The 20,714-nt window shown below is 40.7% G+C and overlaps 1 protein-coding gene across 3 annotated transcripts in view; it reads right to left on the bottom strand.

Annotated features, from left to right (window-relative positions):
* LARS1 (leucyl-tRNA synthetase 1) overlaps window positions 1–20,714 on the bottom strand; it is a 497,298-nt gene that overhangs the window by 422,335 nt on the left and 54,249 nt on the right. For all 3 annotated transcript variants that reach the window (XM_085618114.1, XM_085618113.1, XM_085618116.1), the window contains 2 exons: window positions 19,520–19,600; window positions 17,281–17,424 (listed from right to left, as the gene is read on the bottom strand). In XM_085618114.1, the coding sequence (XP_085474240.1) occupies window positions 17,281–17,424; window positions 19,520–19,600 (225 nt within the window). The remainder of the gene's footprint in view (window positions 1–17,280; window positions 17,425–19,519; window positions 19,601–20,714) is intronic.

The following is a 20,714-nucleotide window of genomic DNA, read 5'->3' as shown; positions in this document are numbered from 1 at the left end:
AGAGTGGAGTAAAGTGTCACAGAGTGCAGTGGAGTAGAGTAAAGTGTCATGGAGTGGAGCAGTGTGGAGTAAAGTGTCATAGAGTAGAGCAATGTACAGTAGAGTGAACTAAAGTTTTGTAGAGTGGTGTAAAGTGCTGTAGAGTGGAGTAAAGTGTTGTAGAGTGGGATAGAATGGAATGAAGTTCAAGAGAGTGAAGTAAAGTGTTATAACGTGGAGCAGAGTGGAGTTAAGTGTCACACAACGAAGCAGAGTAGAGTAAAGTGCCTTAGAGTGGAGTAAAGTGTTGTGGAGTGGAGAAGAGTTGAGTAAGGTGATGAAGAGTTGAGTAAGGTGATGAAGAGTTGAGTAAGGTGATGAAGAGTTGAGTAAGGTGATGTAAAGTGGAGTAAAGTGTTGTGTGTTGTCAAGTAGAGTAGAGTGGAGTAAAGTGTTGTAGAGTGGAGTATAGTGGAGTAAAGTTAATAGAGTGTAGTAAAGTGTCAGTGGAGCAGGGTAGTCATAGAGTGGAGCAGAGCGAAGTAAAGTGTCGTAAAGTGGAGCAGAGTAGAGTGGAGTAAAGTGTTGTAGATAGGAGTAAAGTGTTGTATAGTGGAGTAAGGTGTTGTAATGTGGGATTAAGTGTTGTAGAGTGGAGTAACATTTTATAGTGTGGAGTAGAGTGGAGTAAAGTGTTGTGGAGTAAAGTATCATTGAGTGAAGTAAAGTGTTATAGAGTGTAGCACAGTGGAGTAAAGTGCATTAGAGTGGAGTAAAGTGTCAGAGTGAAGTAGAGGGAAGCAGAGTGGAGTAAAGCGTTGGGAGAGTGGAGAAGAGTAGAGTGGAGTAAAGTGTTGTAGAGTGGAGTCAAGCATTTCAAATTGGAAAAAAATGCTGTAGAGTGGAGTAAAGTGTCAGGCAGTGGAGTAAAGTGGCATAGCGTGTAGTAGAGCGGTGTAAAGGGTAATCATCAGTTGTGTATGTATTTGATATGGCAAATGCTGAGAACAATAAAAAAATATTGGCAGTCATAACAAAAGTCAACACAATAAATAAATAATAAAAGCCATAACAAGTGTCAACCTGTGGTATGAAAGGCCGGCTAGTCAGAGAGACAGTAATGATGTTATGCTCCAAGGGAGAGACATGCACAATATCAAAAAGCTGTAACATGGAAAGCCATTGAAAAAGAAGCAAGTAAGTAAGAGTGACAGTAGAGCTAACCAATGGTAAGCAATAGGCTGACTATAAGCCCATGTAAGCCCACAATAGGTCGTTTGCAAACAGACAGCTGAGCAGTCTGGCAGGCTTGATGTAAAAATCGTAACACTGCCATTATTAGGTGTAGTTACAGCTAGAGTAATGAAAATGGCTCAAATTAAAGCAACGCCACAACTTCAAAATCAGAACTGGCCATCATGCCAACACCGAGAGCTGCTACAGAGAACCTTTTTCCTAAATGGTATAGACACAACTGATTACGAGATTTTTGTGCTTCATCTTTTTTCATTGAAGAGCCTCTGATAGAACTAAGAACATCTGAGAATCTCAGAAATATAAAAAAAACCTGGGACCAGTTTGAAATTCTCTACAGTAGACTTTAACCCCCTCCGTCTGCCAATGCACAGTCTAGCTTTCTAGTTAAGGAGGGGTTAGGAGCAATATGGGCTACAGAATACATCACTTCATAACGCAGACTCAAGCATTCTGATTCTTAGAAAACCTAAGGGCTTAAAAGTCCGCTTATATGCTATGAAGAACTACTGCGCAATAAACGGCTTAAAAAAACCAACCTTAAGAAATCATGATCTTTAGAAGACAGGGGTATTAGGAGTTCTACTTTTTGGTTGCTAAACTGAAGGAAGTACATTAGTTCCCGTACCTGGGAAGAACACTATACTCCTTTCTACAACAATGATTGTGTTGAAATCAGCGTAGGGCCTGCCACCTCTTCGTAAATTGGTGGTATTGGAAGCTGCATTTTTTTGGGAGGTTTTTCACCTATGTTTCTACTAGGTGGGCTCTATAGACTCTTTATTCCCTGGGTATTTATGGAACCTACATATTCCAGTGAATTGCGCCCATGCTGCTTCTATGGGTGCTTCACAGACTCCAAATTCTGTCATGAACTTTGGAACCTGGCTCGTTGGCCCCTGCTCTACTTGGGGGTTCATTAGACATTTTTCTGGTGATTTTGGAAGGTGTTTCTTTCTGTGACCTATGTGTACTCCATAAACTCAAAACCGGAAACCGGATGGTTTGGAAGTCAAGTCTTCCACTGGGTTTCCAGTCGCCACTTCTTGATGGCCCATAGAAAACTAAATCATCAGTTCCATGGTTTTTTATGGAAACTACATCTTTCAATGGATTGCACCCATGCTGCTTCAATGGAAACTTCGTAGACTTAATTCTGTGATGATTTTTAGAAGCTGTGTTCCTGATCAGATCATTTACACCTACACCACTTGGGAGGTAATTAGACATTTTGTGTAGTGGTTTTGGAAGGAGTGTTTTTCTATTTGTGCATTGCTACAACTCCATAGACAAATAAATCTGGGTGTGGTTTGGATGCCAAGTCTTCCAGTGAATTTCCTGTCACTACTTCTTGAGGGCTTATAAAACTAATTAGTTGGTGATTTCGTAAGCCAATTATACTCCGGTGGTTTGAAAACTGCATCTTCCAGGGGTTTACTCCCATAAACTCTTATTTCCCTGAGATTTGAATGCTGAGTCTTCCTGTGCATTTCAAAAAATGTTGCTTCTTCCGGAGTCTCCAAACTTTCTGTAATGAAAGCTACTTATGAGTACTGAAAATAATCCAGAGGTACCATCACATTTTATAGCTGTTACAATAGTAACCACATCTGAGTTGACAATTATAATGACCATCCTACTCACACTAGTGGCCACCACCAATCATCAGGAGAGGTGACCAACATTAGTGTCAAATCTTTTCATCCAAATGAAATTTCTCCACATGTCTGATGAAATAACACCCATAGTAGCAAATGCCTTCTAGAAAAAAAGGAATTTAAAGCAGCAATAGGTCTTTCTGATCTGAGACAGCTAGCTTTATCACTCAAATATCAACTTTCAATGCGTTATGTAAACACAATTTGTCCTCAAACATAAGCATATAATTTTGGGCCAATTCCTTTTTTTCTAGCAAATAAATGCTTTCCATTTGGGACATACAACTCAATTGCCCAATGAAAAATGACTTTTTCTGAAAAGAAAGACACAATCCTGGTCTCAAAATACTAGCATGCTTTATAAAAACAGCCTGCCATGTCCTTTAGGTACTCAAACGTACAAACCCCTTGCATGAACAGATTCTCCCTGAATTGCCCATTACATCTCAGTGATGTCCAGCACAATGTCAAGGATGCTTAAAATATTTGAAACAATGCCACTACTGTGCAATAATGCAGTGGCTGGCCAAGATGTCACAAAATATGTTGATCGCTGCCAGTATGATGCTGGGGCAACAACCACAATGCCAGGGATGGCCACCACTGGAGAGGCACCAACTGAATTCTGATTTACATTTCAAACTATGTGAAGACAACCATGGACAGGAGCAGAGTTGCTGAATTTCCACTGCTGGGTTTAACTGCTTCTTTTGACACAGTTCACCACCACTCCTTCATAGTAGCATCATTGCAAGTATTTGTGACTGCCTTTCCTCCTACCTTTCCAATAAACCCTGCATAATCTTTCTGCTCAATTCATATCACCCAATGCCAACATTAATTTTCCTTAAAACTCACTCATCACATCATTGCTCTTTAATGCCTACCTAGGACCGCTACCTAAATTCATCAATTCCCTCAACTTAACATGCTACAAGTGCACTGACCCCATGCAGGTCATCTTAAAGTAGAAACGACAGAGGGACCTGGAAGCCTCAGGACTAGACCACTGACTTCAAGTCAATGACCAATGAATGCTCAGTATTTACCTTAAACTGAACTGGCCCAAAACAGGGATTCTTTTCCAACATGAAGCAATTGAAAGAAGTACTGGCCTACAAACATTTGAAATTAGGAATTTAGTGCAGTACCACCCATATTAATACAAGTGAGAAACCTTCGAGACTATTAATTGTAGCCTTTGCCTATTTTCCTAAATGACACAAGTCACAAAAAATGTTTTATACACCATGGAAACTCTATTATGAAGTTTTCTGCATTTCACATTTACCTCACAAGCACCTGTCTGGCATCTCACTCACTATTTCTCCTTTTGATGATGCAAAGACTCTAGTCTGGGACCTTGTTCTGCCTGCTCGGAAGACTGCAAAGAATCCATCTACATGACCATATCTCTCCTGTCTTCCAGTGCTCTATTGACTTACAATTGCCCGATGCTCTGCCTTTAAGACTTAACTTCATTACCTACAGAGCCATCTATAGAAACAGCGACTTAGAAATTAGAGCGACCAGGGGAATTTAAAAAAATTAAAAACTCCACATCCAATTGGTCAGTAATTCCTCATGCCACAACGTTTCATGGGGGACAACTCCAGGTCCTTGGAGGTAATGCATAACCCATATTTGTAATGCTGAACGTTGCTTCAATTGTAGTTCCCATCAGAAATAACGTGGCCCGTCGTAATGAGGGCCTCACTGTCCTTTCTCTCCTTTTGCTTCAGTACATGCCAAATGCAAAAACAACAGTTGATGGAAAGAATGCAGAACAATGTCAGACTTTCACCCCAGTACAGAGACCTGGGCCTAAATCCATCGTTTTTTTGCTCACCATGCCATTCCAGTTTGAACCAAGCCATATGCAAATCAGTCTTGACCCTGTGCTTCATGGGAACAGTCCAGCCCGAGCTGCCAAGCCAGGTCCTCCCTGGACTGGAAACAAGCATCCTAGGACCGGTTTCGGGGTTTCACCCCTCTTCAGCCAGGATAGCTTGATTCCAGTGGCATGGAGAGCACGGGACTCACGTCTGAGCATACCCGTCCCACTCTGGGTGACAAATGCAAAAACAACAGTTGATGGACAGAAAGCAGAACAAGGTCATACATTCACCCCAGTACAGAGATCTGGGCCTAAATCCATCGTTTTTTTGCTCACCATGCCATTCCAATTTGAACCAAGCCATATGCAAATCAGTCTTGACCCTGTGCCTCATGGGAACATTCCAGCCCAAACTGCCAAGGCAGGTCCTTCCTGGACTGGAAACAAGCATCCTAGGACGGCTGGGTTCGAACTGGAATGGAATGGTGAGCAAAAAACGATGGATTTAGGCCCAGATCTCTGCACTGGGGTGAATGTATGACATTGTTCTGCATTCTGTCCATCAACTGTTGTTTTTGCATCAGTACATGCCAAGGCACAGCAACAATAAAAAAGATAAAAATACAACTGTGGTTCTCATGCATGACATTGAAACACTATTCAACTAAACCAATTAGCACCCAGACTTCCACGAAGTAGCATGCTACCTCTCTTAAAACACACCTTGGTGCCTCCTCAGTGGATTGAAGTACCTTATAAATGCAACTGCAACACATTACAAAAAGAGCCAATGACACACACTCAACAAAGTAGCTAACAAAATTCTTGTGCAGCAGAAAAATATGCCATATACTCAACTATCACAGTGCTTCTTGTGATAGCACTCAATTTTTTCAAGTCCTCTATTGTTTCTGTTTTCATTTCAAACTGCCCTACTGTGGCTTTGGACAAGGTGAGCATGAAGTCAGGATTGCAGTGAATCTCCTGCATGTGGGTCTGCCAATGTCTGGCACTGCCTCACTTAATTTTGATGCGATTGCCCCAACTGTGTTGGATTGGAAAGGAGGGTGACTGTGGTGACCTGCCTGGCAGTGATGGATGGCCAAAGAGCTGTAAATGCTGGACAAGAAACCTACCGACCATGTAGCTACTGACGGAGGAAGACAGCGACCAGCAATTGTGGGTCACCATTTACCTGCACTGAGGAGGAGCAGGGCCTCCGGCATGATTCCGGGACCTAACATAGCAGAAACTCTGTGGTTGTTTCCCACTGTCTGTAGGAGGAGGCAAAACTGGTCCAATGTAAGGAGACCCTTCACCCCAATATGGTGGTAGTTCCTGGTGATCAGTGCCGATGGCCCTTGGTGGAAGAGACAGAGCTGAAGACTTGGACGCAGCTCAGGTGCCATAAAGGAGGACCTATGGGTTTCCATGGGTTAAGGTTGCTCTCATCTTTGTAGTCATTGCCATCCTGAGGGAGGCAGTATGTATGCCTGCAGGCGCACACAAAAATATCTGCTGATTGGGAAAGTAAGTCCCTGACCACTGACATAGCCTGGGAGAAAGTGATGAGAAAGGGGACAGTCAAGTCTTCATTGGCGACCATATTCGGGTAACAGAAGACTGTCATGCAGCAAGCTATGATGGAGGTACATTCTCTCCTAAGGAGATAAGAGGGTACTTTCCTGCTGATGATAGAGAGCATAGGGGCCTGGCTGACCGGTCATCAACAACTATGTCAGTCAAGGGGTGGCTGGGGGAGAGTGAGGCAGAGTGGTGTGTGTTTAAAAGGTCATGCAAGAGTCCTTTAAGTATTTGACTGGCGTTGACACTTAAGTCCTATCTTAGATTTTTCTTAGTAGGGCAAAGTTGGGAAAGTTAATTTTGCAACTTCTGCAAAGGTTACCTGGAGAGGCAAGCTTACAATTAGGGAGGAATTTATGTTAGACATTTATGTGGCTACAGTAATTTCCACAAGTACACAATTTGAAATGGAAGTGAGGAGTAGTGCCACTTGGATAGGAGAAAGATCCCAAATCAGCAAGGGACTGCTGGATTAAGAAATGAGTGAAATCTCCTTTAATGTATGAGTATTTAATGCCCGCAGAGCTTAATGACACTTTCAAACTAAGAAAATATGTAGGAGCCACAGGTCAAATAGTAAAATATAATGTTTGTAACTGGTTTGCTTTGTATCCCCAGTGGCCTGCGGTTGAAATGTTTTTTAGTCAAAGATACTGGCCTTTGCCTCTAATGGACATTAGTTTCAGACATACGAGACAGTGCCCCCGGCCTTCTCTTCCTTGAATGGGATAATTTGATAGTTTAATGCAACAAAAATACTGTATTTTTTGTGATTTTATTCTTTTATGGATTTTTTTGTAAAATTTGAATATGCATTGATTGATTGAGAGTTTAATGGTGTGACATGGCAATCCATGCTCATTCCTAGCTAAAAGGGTTAATTTCACCAAATATAGCATCTTCTTGCTATTCTAGGCTGAGAAGCAGGTGGATTGTGAGTAATCAAGAATATCTATCAGCAGGCACTCGCCTTGTGTCGTTTTGCTTTTTGCGGTTTGTAGTCCTAATTCAGAAAATCGAAACTACAAGGTACGGATTACAAGGAGTAAAACCGAAATGTTTGAGATTCCAGCTTCTAAGGGCTAATCTTCCGAATTAAAAAGCAAAGACTTGCTAGAAACTTGCACACAGAAACCAATTCTACAGTACGTGATGGGAAACGTTTATATCCAGACATTTTACAAATTAAATTCTAATCATGGAAAAATCACGACCAAAGCAAAAGCAGTAGATGTTTTTCAGGAACATCATCTCTTTAATGAAGGAGTATATATGTATTATTTTTAAAAACTAGTTACAGATTTCAAATGCGTCAATTAGCATTTTTCTACGTATGCACTTGTGTTATTTTCCTAAAAATGGCTTACTATCGATGTTAGGAATGGATTTTAAAGTCAGCTTTTAAGCGTACTTAAATACTACTTCTCCCAGTTCTGAGTTCTAAAGCACCCTCTCCCCGTCCCTGCAAAAGAATGAACTTCATCTGTGCCCCATCCTCTGTGGCACCCCTCCCCCTCTTGTAGATCTGCAGGTGAATGCGTCTTTTGTCATGAGCAGGTGTGAATGGGTCACTGCCAGGGGCACTCTACATGACAAAGTGCCTGGGTCTTGACGCTCCCAGCTCCAGCCGAGCCCCTTCCTCCCTCTCCTCCAAGTTGTTCTGCAGCTTTTTAAAGCGCATTTTCGACAGGAAGGTACACAGTTTTAGGGAAGTGTCTGTAGGTGAAATGAAGACACCTCGACAAAAGCACAGTACAACAACATGCCATTAAAGATTGTTCTACATAGAAAAATAAACATTTTCAGAGTTATGTTACCATGTCTTTGATTTACATATAAAGCCCAACTTTCTTCGGAAGCAGATTCCATACAAAAGAAATTATATCTCCCTTCAAAGTGAGGACGTTTTTTCAGGATGCAGTGACAATATTAGTAACTCTTGCTTAAATAAATACGTGCTGTACGCATTTATGCACAAATGCTGAATGCGTGCCAAATGTGGTTTTTGGAGTGGGACCTTTACAGTATTTAAATGTTAGCGTTTTTCCTAAACTAACGCTTTACAAGAGCACTCCAATAGTAGCATTTCTTTTAGTAAAAAATATTTCAGTTTACTGATCTTTCCACATTAAATATTGTTCTGCCACGAAGTAAATCACCTCTAATGCACTGAAAGGATCTGTGCACTCCCCCCCCCCCCCAGGCAACTTAAAACATGGGCAGCTGCATGTATGGATAGTATGGCCATCAACACATGCTGTACATGTAACTGGAACAGAGTTTTCAATACGATTTCAAATCAAGTTTGGGAATTATAAACGGCATGAAAAGAAAACAAATGAGTTGTATCAAACAGGACAGTCTTAACTTGTGCCGTTCTCAGACTTTTAAAGAATTCTGTATATTTCCAATTATGGTGTTTAGGAAGTCCAACTTTCCATTTTCACGTCGCAGGACACTTTGTCTGTGTAGAGGCACAGAGATGCTGCGTGTGTGACATCAGGAAATGTTTATTGGCAGCAGGGATACTATGGTGCATTTTCGGGTTTTAATTCTCAATCCCCTCCTCTAAATCAGGTCATGTTAAAAGATATCTCAGTTTATGTGTGTGATTCTAATTCAGTGTTTTGAGTTCTAATCTCTTTAAAATCTTTTGAAGTAAGCCTTGACTATTGGCGTATGCAACCTTTGAGACAAGTTTAGAAAATGAACTACTAGTCTCCAAATGTAATTAAATAGTTGTAAGTTTTAAAACAGTGGTGGTAAATATCAGTATCTATCATTAATACTTCCCAGTAGTCACCTACTACCACATGACCTGATCCATTTGATACACTCTAGTCATGGAACTAGGATACTTAGCATCTATTTTCAGCTTTACTGTAGGAGATCGCTGGTACCGAGTTTTTGAGGTATTGCATAATATGGGTTTGTGAGTAGAATGGCAACTAAGAACCGGGGGGCTTATATACAAGCCCCGTGCGCCACTGGAGTGTCACTTTTTTAATGCTCCAGCGTCGCAGAATGCAAACCCATATCTACCAGGCCACGCAAAGCTACCCTGCCTGGCTTTTTCTGGCCTCGTAGATATATTGGATCTGTGACTGGGGGTGAATGTTTTGCCAATGTGCACATTCCGTCCATCATCTTGTGTGTTTTGCTGCTCGTAGATATAAGGCAGCCAAGTTGTTGCGTTGCTTCAACCTGCGTCAGGGAGGCGTGCCATGGGCCTTTTGGTGGGTGTCCCCAATGGATTTTGACACATTCCCAGATTTACAACATACCATAAATCTGAGAAGGTGTCCAGGGGTGGCATAAAGAGTAGCCCACATAGAAAGAAGAAAACACCTCCAGTGATTATTTTTGGAAAGGAAGGTATCCCTTCCTGAACAAAAACAATCATTCCTATAATGCGGACACCCTTGCACCATGGTGCAAGGGTGCCTGCATTGGTGCAAGGCGGCCATTTGTGTGCCAGCGCAGTGAAAGAGTACAAGAATGCACAGTATCTCATGGATACTGCGCATTCCTGCCCTTTCCTTTTGATGCAGGGCCGCACAGCAGCAAACCTTGCAGCGCTGCACCGCACCAAAAACTTGTAAATGAGGCTCCTGGCATTTAATGTATGGCATACAGAAATGTGAAGCTGTTAATTTAGTGTATTATCCCTGGTAACGGTAAACATCGTTTACTATGAAACCGGAACACTGCATGCCATTACAAGGCAGTTGTTACAACAACTGCGTTGTTACAACGCATGCCATTACTCCACAAGTCGCTCTAGGGGATAGGTGTTGGATTTAAAATACAACACCTTCCCTGCTGTTGCACAGACTGAAGTTGGAATAGTAAATTATACTATTCCAACATCCATTGCCCCCCCCAGAGCAAGTCATTGGTCATAACTGATAAATAATTATGGGCCTCATTATGATGGTGGTCGAACAAGCATTTGACTGCCATCGTTTTGGGGAAGAGACCGTCCGACCAGGAGTCTGTGGCTCTGACAGCCCAATTGCAATACAACCACCATGGAGTGGCGTACAGTGGAACAGCATACAGTGGAGTAGGGAAGCGCAGAATAGCATAAACTACAGTTAAGTACAGTGGAGTAGCATAGAGTGGAGTGCCGTACAGTGGAGTAGTGTTGAGTTTTGCGGCATGAAGTCTAGTGATGTACAGTGGAGTGTCATACAGTGGAGTAGCGTAGCGTACATGGTCATACAGTGGAATAGCTAAGACTGTAGAAGCTTAGAGTGCAGTGATGTACAGTGGGATGGTAAACAATGTAGTGTTTTACATCATAGTAGCATGCGGTGTATTGTGGCAGAATAGAGTGGGGTATACTGCAACTGAGTATAGTGGAGTGCAATTGAGTGGAGTTGTGTCTAGTGGAATAGCGTAGTGTAGTGATGAAGCGGTACAGAGTGGAATGGCATAGAGTAACGTAGAGTGTAGTGTCAGAGTGGAGTTGCATACAGTGGAATAGCATACAGTAGAGAGGTGCACAGTGGAGGCACATACAGTGAAGTGGCATAGACTGAAGTGTAATAGAATACAGTGTTGTATAGTATAATAGCGTAAAGTAGATTGGTGTAGCATGGAGTGGCCTAGAGTTGAGTGAGGTGGAGTAGCATACAGTGGATTAGCATACAGTGTAGTGGTGTATAACGGACTGACAAATTGGAATGTCGTAGAGTGGAATAGTGTAGAGTGGAGTGGTGTAGAGTGGAGTGTTAATTCAAACAGACGTAGCATGAAAGTGTGTGAATGAATGTAAATGTCATGTGGCAGGAATATAAAATATGATGTGTAAATGCTCGTTATTGGTAGTGGCCTAGAGTGGAGTGGGGTGGAGTAGAGTGGCGTATAGTGGATTAGTGTACAGTGTAGTGGTGTATAATGGACTGGCGTAGAGTGGAGAGGCGTAGTATCTGTAAACAGTGTAAGTAGTGCTAAACGTATAACTTTAAAAAAAAATTACTTCCATATTGTGCCTAGTTATACCATGGTATTTTCACGGTATGCAGCAGTACATGGGGCTGAGCAGTGAATATGTGATTGGCTAATGGCTGTGTTTACCAAAGGTAAGTGGCAGCCATGTAGTTTTTATCATAGTTTTGCTGGCTTCTGCGGTTTGTGTTTCACTGCGTTAGGGTGTTACTTATAGGTAAGCATTAGGTTTTATTGTTGTTCCCTATCTGTTACCACTTTATTTAAGTGGTAATAGGTGGAGATTTTTATTTATGGATTTCTATATATTTTATAGGAGTGAAGGGTGAACAGCACTTTTTTTAAGTAGTGCGATAATTTGTAGTTACATGAATAATATTAACATTAATGAAAAAATTATAAAAAAACATATTAAAAGCATATAACACAATTAGGTAAATAAATAATAATATAAAAATAAAAATGTCAAATAAAAATATATTTTTTTAAACAATAAAACATAAAAAGATTTATAATTTAAAATATATAACAGCATGTAAAAGAAACAGCAAAAATAAATTAGCAAACTCCAATTAAAATAAAAGTATGAAAAAGTGTTGCACTTCAAAGGTGTCACACATTTACTATGCCTAATAAACATAAAAAAACTCGATGAAAATATTGGACTTTAGACTCCAGTCTAAGCAACAGTACAGAAATGTATGTATTTCAGAGAGGTTAGATTTAATATTCCCACTCATATTTAAGCAACCCAAGGAAAAATGTTAAGACTTCAGAGAGACTACATTAATTGTTCCACTCCAATCTAGGCAACAGTAGGGAACGTGTTGGACTTCAGAGGGGTTCAATTTACTATCTCCACTCCAGTCTAAGCAACAGTAAGGGAAGACTTTGAACTTCTGAGCTGTTTACTGTTCCCATTCCACCCTAAACAAAAATAGGAAAACTGTTGAATTTTGGAGAGATTAGATTACCTATTCCCACTGCAATGTAAGCAAAGCTGGGATAGTGTTGGACGTCAGAGGGATTAGATTTACTATTCCTACCCCAATATATACAACAGAAGGAAAAGGATTGGAATTCAAAAGGGTTAGATTTAGTACTCTCACTCCATCATAAGCAACAATAAGGAAAGTGTTGGACTCTGAAAGGGTAAATTTGATAGCCTAGATTTACTCTTCTCACTCCAATCTAAGCACCAGTAAAAAAAAGTATTAGACTTCAGAAAGGTTACATACACCAATCCAACACAGTTATTTAAATAAAAAATATTTAAAAATCTAAAAACATAAAATGAATAAATGATTAACTATATTTAAATTAAAAAATATATATGGTGTAAATTTAAATAAGATGCAAAATGTATTATAAATATACAAAATAAATATATACATAAATGAAAAATGGAAATAAAAATACATGGAATTTACTTCTCACTACCACTGAAAAAAAAACACAATCACCAAAAAGATAAATTGAAATATAAATAAAACAATAATAAAATTAAAATAAAAGAAAGATGAAAATAATATGATAAATATAATATACACCTGTTTATAAATATTATTAATTATTTCTTACATCGTCTGAGTAAAACAACCTTTTTACATATTAAATGATCAAGGCAATAATTATATAATGATTTATAAATTAAATATTTATATAACATAAAAAATAAGAGAGCTATTTTCAATTAACTAATTTCTCACCCTATTCCCCTTACAAACTGAACAACACGCAAACACATTTTGGATGACTAATTATACTATACAAAATATAATACGACTTCTATAAACTGACCCCACCGCGAGTCTCTTCGTCAACTGTCAAATTACAGAGGCCTTCGACATAAACCGTAGAATGAGACAGGGATGCCCCCTATCACCCCTGCTTTTCGCGATAGCGATGGAACCGTTTGCAGCATGTCTGCGTCAACACCATGCAGAGAAAGGACTGGGGTTTTCATCCAGAGGGATAATAATATCACAATATGCAGATGACATCACCTTATATATTAATCATCCCCAAACTAATTTACAGCCTGCACCTAGAGAGATCACACACTTTGGGGGCCTGTCAGGCATACACATTAACTGGAAGAAATCCACATTGTTCCCACTTACTGATGACACTACCACATTTGAATTAGATTACCCGCTAAGCTGGGCAAAAGGCCCTGTAAAATATTTAGGAATTTGGTTAAGTAGAGACACCCAAGAAATATGGAACATGAATATGGATCGCCCTATTGCTTGGCTGGAGGGGAAAATTAAACTTTGGTCCATACTGCCACTGTCCCGTGCAGGCAGAATAGCCATTGCTAAAATGTTCGTCCTTCCCAAATTGCGTGACATTTTTGTCAATGTTCCTCTCATACTCACTCAAGCATTTTTTTACAAAACTACGTTCATTGTTGATTTTGCTAGTGTGGGCGGGGGGGCAGGCTAGAGTTGCTTGGGAAACACGGACACTTCCACAGAATCAGGGCGGATTGGGAGCACCGAATTTTCCTCTTTACGCATTTTGCGCTCCGGTGCAGTTTTTATACTATTGGGTAAACCAGATTCCCTTTCAGCCTCATGAGGCAGTTGAGTGCGACATAGTTGCGCCTACCCCTTTAAAGGTGGCACTGTACCGTCCCTATAAACGCCCCCGTCATACTATTGATACCACTGAGACACTAAGATGGGCCTGGGACAACCTTCGTAAGAGCCAACACACACATTCTCTTTGCTTCCTCAATTGTTTTAGTAAAAAAAAAACGCAAATGCCACCACTGGAGTGTTAATCAAGGTGCCATTGCATGGGCTAGAACACTTGGCATTTGTAGCTATGCAGACTTATACCGGACGAAGGGATTCTTGGAGCCGCAAGCGTCCACCGACACATCGCCCCCTTCCTTTTCATATACATTGCTTTATTATCGCATACAGGCGGTCTGTCGCTGGATGCATAGCACATTTCCAGACCCCCCCACAGACTCTGCAGGCCTTGGAGAATATCCTAACTACCCCATCATCTCAAAAACTTATCACTAGACTATACACCTCTATGCAGACACACTGCCCAGTGTTAACACTGAACCGCAGGGAACAACGGAACGCTCAGTTGCACCCATCCATCCTGGAAGAGGAATAGAAGTTCTGCTGTGCGCAACTTGAACAGCTGTCCCCAAATTGTAAGCTTAGGCTAATTTACTTCAAATTCCTTAACCAATACTACAGAACACCTGTCCAGTTGTTCCGTATGGGTCTCAGGCCTAGTGCAGAGTTCTGGAGATGTCACATGGATCAGGCGACTTTCTTGCATCTAGCCTGGAATTGCCCTAAGGTAGTGGCGTATTGGAAAGAGATATTCAAAACCATAAGTGAAATACTCATGATACATATAGAGCCCAGAGCACTGACGGGGTTACTGGGTTATGTAAAGGAGGCCCCCGCGGAGCTCGCGAAGTGCAGAAAACTCTCCTTCGCTATGTACAGCAAAGTTTTTTCCCCACTCGCGAACGGTAAGTTCACAATCACGAACGGTACGTTTGCGAGCTGCCACTCGGGTAGAATTTTTATCCAAGCGGCAGGAATACCAGCACAAACTGCAGTTTGCACTGCACTCTGCCACTCACGGAACTTCGCTGAGTTTTTTTGTAACTTCATGGAGTTCCACATAGCAAAACTCCACGAACTACACCCAGGCCTACTCTGTGCACTCTCCCAATGCATACCTATAATCACACACTATCACTGCGGGGACTTGAACATGACAATAATCACACACTATCTCTGTGAGGACCTTGGCATGTCTATAATCACACACTCTCTCTATTGTGGCTTGTACATCCCTATAATAACACACAATCACTTTGGGGACCTTGGCATGTCTAAAATCACACACTATCTCTGGGGGGACCTGGACATCCCTAAAATCACACACTATCTCTATGAGGACCTGTGCACATCTTTAATCACACACTATCTCTGTGGGGAACCAGAAATTTCTTTAATCAAACACTATCTCAGCGGGAATCTGGGCATGTCAATTATCACACACATTCTTTTTGGTGACCATGGTAATACTAGAGTCACACACCATCTCTGTGGGGACCTGGGTATGTCTAAATCACACACTGTCTCGGTGGGGACCTGGGCATGTCTATAATCACACACTATCTTTGTTGGGACCTGGACATCTCTATAATCAGACACTATCGCTATGGGAACCTGGGTATGTCTATAATCACACACATTCTCTTTGGTGACCATGGTTATACCATAGTCACACACCAACTCTGTGGGGACCTGGGCATGTTTATGATCACACACACTATCTCTTTAGGGACAGTAATAAGGCTATAATCACACAGTATCCCTGTAAGGTACCTGGACATCAATATAATCCACACACACTATCTTTGTGGGGAATTGAACCCAAGTGTTATCACACACTATCTCTGTGGGGACCTGTGCTTCACTAATTCCACAATACCTCTGCAGGACTTGAGCATGACTATAATCACACACTATCTGTGACTCCACCTCAGCATCACTAGCATCAAATACCATTTTTGCAGGGATCTGAGCAGGACTAATATAATACGCCATTTCACCAGGGATCTGAATATTTCTATCATAACCCTCTCTAAATAGGAAGTTGAACATGACTATCATAACACTTTTTATGTGGGGACTTGAATATTATTGTAACCACACACTATCTCTGTGGGGACTTGGGACTTGCTGTAATAACACACTGTTTCTGCATGAAATGTAGCATCACAATCATCATATACTATCTCTAGGGGTACTTGGACATGACTATAACCAAACACTATATCTCTAGGGGCCTGGGCTTGACTATAATAATCAGACACTATCTTTTGGAGGATTTGAGCATGACTATAATGACATGCTATCTGTGTGGCAACTTGGGCATCACTCTATTGACACACTATCTCATGCAACTTCAACATAACTATCATCACACACTATTTCTACAGAGAATTGAGTATTATTATAATCACACACCATCTCTGCAAGGGCTTTAACATAAATATAATCACACTCTGTCTATGGGGACTTGAGAGTGACTGTAATTAAACACTATCAGTGGGAACCTGGGCATCCATATAATCATACACTATCTCTGCAGGGGCTTGAAAATGACTGTCACAACACACTCCCTCTGTCAGCTCTTGAACATTACTATAATCACATGCCATATCTTTGGGGACTACTATTGTACAGCCATACCAAGATGATGGTGAAGTTAATGTAAAAAAAAACCTAGGTAATATCAACTTGACTTTCCCATCTGACCACACTGCATGCTCTTTGGCCTTTAAATGAATTTAAATATTTGGAGTTTTATTTTCCCTTAATGTTTGTGAGAACTCAGCAATAGATTAGATATCTGTAAATCCCTTTCCGTTGACTGTATATACAATATTTGTCTACTGAGAAATGTTGTATCATCAACATTCATTTGCTGGATGCTCCTAGAAGACAAAGAGATATTCATATGTGTCTAAACCATCATACAATACAGGTAAAGTACTTAAAAATAGCATGTAGCCATTTGTTTGTGAATGTATTCAATCAGAAATGATAATTATTGAGTAAGTCCCCACAAGGATGGTAACACCTGTTCAAGTCCCCACAAAGATGGTTCTGTGCACACGATTAAATGACAATATATTTGCAAATTTGAAGCAGGATCCTATATAATGAATTTTTTCTTAACATCTTTCTGTTATTGGTATATTTTTAAAACATTTGGAAAGGTTAGTCCCCACAAGGCAGGTGTTCACACATAGTCCCCACAAGGATGGTAACAGGTGTATGTGTCTGTGTGTGTTACATTTGTGCACTTTTGGAGTATGATAAGTGTAATAATGCAGCAACACACCATAAACACACAAACACATATCAAAGTTGATTAACAACATATGTTCAGTCAAGCAGGTGCAGATTCCATTGCTGTTCAACAAGCAGCTTCTTCTTTCAATTCAGTGTATTTTACCTTTTTGCCTTTCGTTTTGTCTTTAATTATTATGTCATCAGCAGCTTTAACAGGTGTTTCATCTTCGTCTTCATCATCTTCCTCAGGGAACTGGGGAGGGCAGCCATACAGCTCCATTTCCCTCTTGAGCTTATCCGCACAGGCCTAGGAGAAAGACATTACTAGAGAGCGACATAGTGGAGATGTGACATTGCTAATACATAAATACATCTTTAACAAACTACTACCACACTCAGTGAAATATAACACACGGATGCCAAGTGTACCTCATGTTATCTGGATATGCATTCTTCATATGGCTCTTTCAATGCTATTGTGCTATGCAACATGAAAGGTAACACATGAAGGCAACACTACATTTTAAGCAGTATAGCCTATCATCTTGTAGATGACTGGTTAAGAACGTTGGAGGCTAAATACCTCCATAGTGATGCAAGCTCTTCGCTTTACCATACCTCAAAAACAAACTGGTATTTCACCTACATTACAGTCACAGGCTTTCAAATAAACATTGGCCTGAATTATTTTTACTTGGATTAGAGGCATAGCTCTTGTGCCAAGCCACCAATCAGTGCCAGGTCAACCTTCTACATCACATGTGTCAAAGAATCACATTTCTGGTGATTTCCACAAAGACGAGAATAACATACTATTTAGATTGTGCTTACCATCAAAGACCTGCAGCGTTAACAAGGAGTCAAAGGTAATACTTCTAATAACCTCAAAAGGATGGAAAGCAGAGTACTGCATACCATTCTTTGAAACTGCTACCTGCACTTCAAATTTCCTTGCTAAGGACTAAGGAGGTAATACTCGTGAGAAAATTATATAACACTAATTATTTCAAATCACATTTGATCTCTTGAATTAAAGAACAGTTACGTCTAGAGTATCTGTCTTCAATGTACTTCAATGAATGGAATTTCATGACTTAAGGTGAAGTATAGATTTGTAGTTTTTGGGTCGTGCCTGCTATAATCCCTCGGTGGGGTTTGAACACACCAACAACACGCCCACCACTTTTCATTAGTTGCTTGGTCTGCATTTACAAATTCCATAGTCTTCGTTCGTGAAATAGAGTACATGTATCCCAGTATCCCATCTTATGGCTGTTTTGTTCCTGCCCCGCGGACTGGATCCTTTTGATATGGGCCATATGTTTGGTTTGCGTGCACTATTTTCCCTTTCAATCCTCTACTCGCCGCTTACTGGCATACAGTGGCAGCGTTACACACATCTCATGGCACTGAATGTAGCTAGGTTAGTGGGATAAAAATAGCACTACCATGGCTTGTTTCACTGTTTCTATGCGTGGCACAAAGCATGCATAAGCCCAATTACATCAAGTGTAGAATGTATTTTTGAACGATTGCTCTGTCAGAACATTCGCTTAAATCACGCTTGCTTATGTTTTATCGTGAAACTAAGACGCCTGTTTTTGGACTCCAATCAGTGTCTGAAGTTCCGAAAGCAGGTACGTAAAAAACCCCAAAAGGAACGACGAATGGTTGGACTCACTCGCCATTCTCGCCTGCTGTGACGTCAAAGACATGCTTGGTATCAGTCCTTCGCCTGGCATGCATGGCTCGGCGCGAGCACATTTGTAATGTGTGCACTGGGAGGGACAGGGAGAAACTGACCGCAGCAGATGTGAACAGATTGGCTCACTCAGTTGAAGCCAAGTCTCTAGGAGTGGCCATTTCTCTGCATTGGTGTGGTAGTTTAAAAACATGCCTGGTCATGCTGATTGTCTGGGGGGAAAAGTGTTTCTCTCTACAGCCGGTTCTATATTTTTATTGATTGCGGTAAGAGACTGGATTATATTTTCAAGAGTTGGGCTTTATTTTAAGCACAGCCTGGGAGAGCTCTGAAACAAAAATCTACATGCTGCAGAATGGGTTTTCGTGGTTCTTCTTTCAAATGTCCTTCCAGGCAGCTCTCCACACAGCCAACTTTAACAACATACCTCAAACTCTCTCGCTCTCTCAAACTCTACCTTTCTCTAACATAACTCTCTCTCGCTCTCAATCTCATTCTTTCTCTCTCTTCACTCTACCCCTCACTTATATATGCAAATAACTAACTCTGTATACCATCTCTTGCTTTTTATCACTTTCCAAATCGCTCTCTCTCTCGCATAACTAAAAAGCAATTCCATTACAATGGCATTAGCTCCAACTATTGATCTATTGCATTGCAAATGCTTGTTTCTTTAATCGATTTACACACAAAAGCTTACCTTAATTGGCATTCCAGTGCAATGAAGTCCAAAGGGGAACAGACATCTCTTCCCCTTCAACCTTTGATACCCAACTGAAAACTTAAAAAAGATAGGAGGAATCAAAAAAAATAATTATGCAGGTAAATCATTCAACACAGCTGCCCAACATTAAACATTTTAAATCGGACAGCCTAATTATGACAGTCAGCACGACCAACTGGTAGACAGTCACAAATAGTGAAACCTGCAAACAACCTTGCATTTAGAAAGGGTCTCTCAGCAGTAGGAGGAGTACGCTAACGAGTGAGGACAGTAAAATGAATCAACATAACTAGAGAGGAGGGTTCGCTCATGTAGTTGATCACTGTACAGGTAGGGGACTTTTCAGAAGAAAAAGCAGTGGTAGGGAAATACTGAAAGCGGAGAACACCCTACAAAACTGGAAATGTCCACCAACCGATAATCTACTCAACCTTCATTAATGTGCACTGGAGATGCCTGGAGCTGGAACTGATGTTTCCAACAAGGAATCAAGACTAAGAGGTTATCTGGATTAGCAGTGTTGTGCTATTTTTCAACAACCTTTGTAAGTGCCAAATGATAAACAAATTCACCTGCTTCATACATAAATTTCAATGAGGGAAGTCCAGCAAATGTGTCTGACAAAACACATACATACAGTGCACGGAACAAGAAGAGACATTTTAGTAGATTTCATAGGTATCCACATCATACTTTGAAAGTGGTCATCCTCCTACAGACCCAATGCATCTCTTCATTCTTCCAGAGTAACAGTCTTATACTTTCCTCTTCACTTCTTGATTCCTAATGTGTTCCTCATCGGTCAGGTTACTAACCTCACATATTAATGGACCATTACTTACTACTCCTGAAAAAAGCTCATCACCTATACAGTTATTTATGTACCGGTTAAAAGAAAAAATGCCCCAACCTTTCCAGTCACCTTCTCTCGTACCCTCTTAGTAGTTTACCGGTCAACAGCATCCTCCCCTAGTAAGGATAGCTTGAAAAGAAGAGATCATCTGAGTCCACATCTAGCCTGAACCCATTTGTCATAAATGTGTACTGTGATGTTTGCATGCCAAACCTTTTGGAGTCCATTGCACAAAAAAGAGAACAAGCATCAAATTAATAATCAAGAGGTTCAGCCAATGCAGATGTAAACCCACTGATGTGCAAAACTGATACAATG

This window comes from Triturus cristatus, chromosome 7 (assembly GCF_964204655.1).
Source record: "Triturus cristatus chromosome 7, aTriCri1.1, whole genome shotgun sequence".
Classification (NCBI taxonomy): Eukaryota; Metazoa; Chordata; class Amphibia; order Caudata; family Salamandridae; genus Triturus; species Triturus cristatus.
Note: the sequence above shows the minus strand (reverse complement) of the source record. Positions and strands in the feature narration are given on the sequence as shown.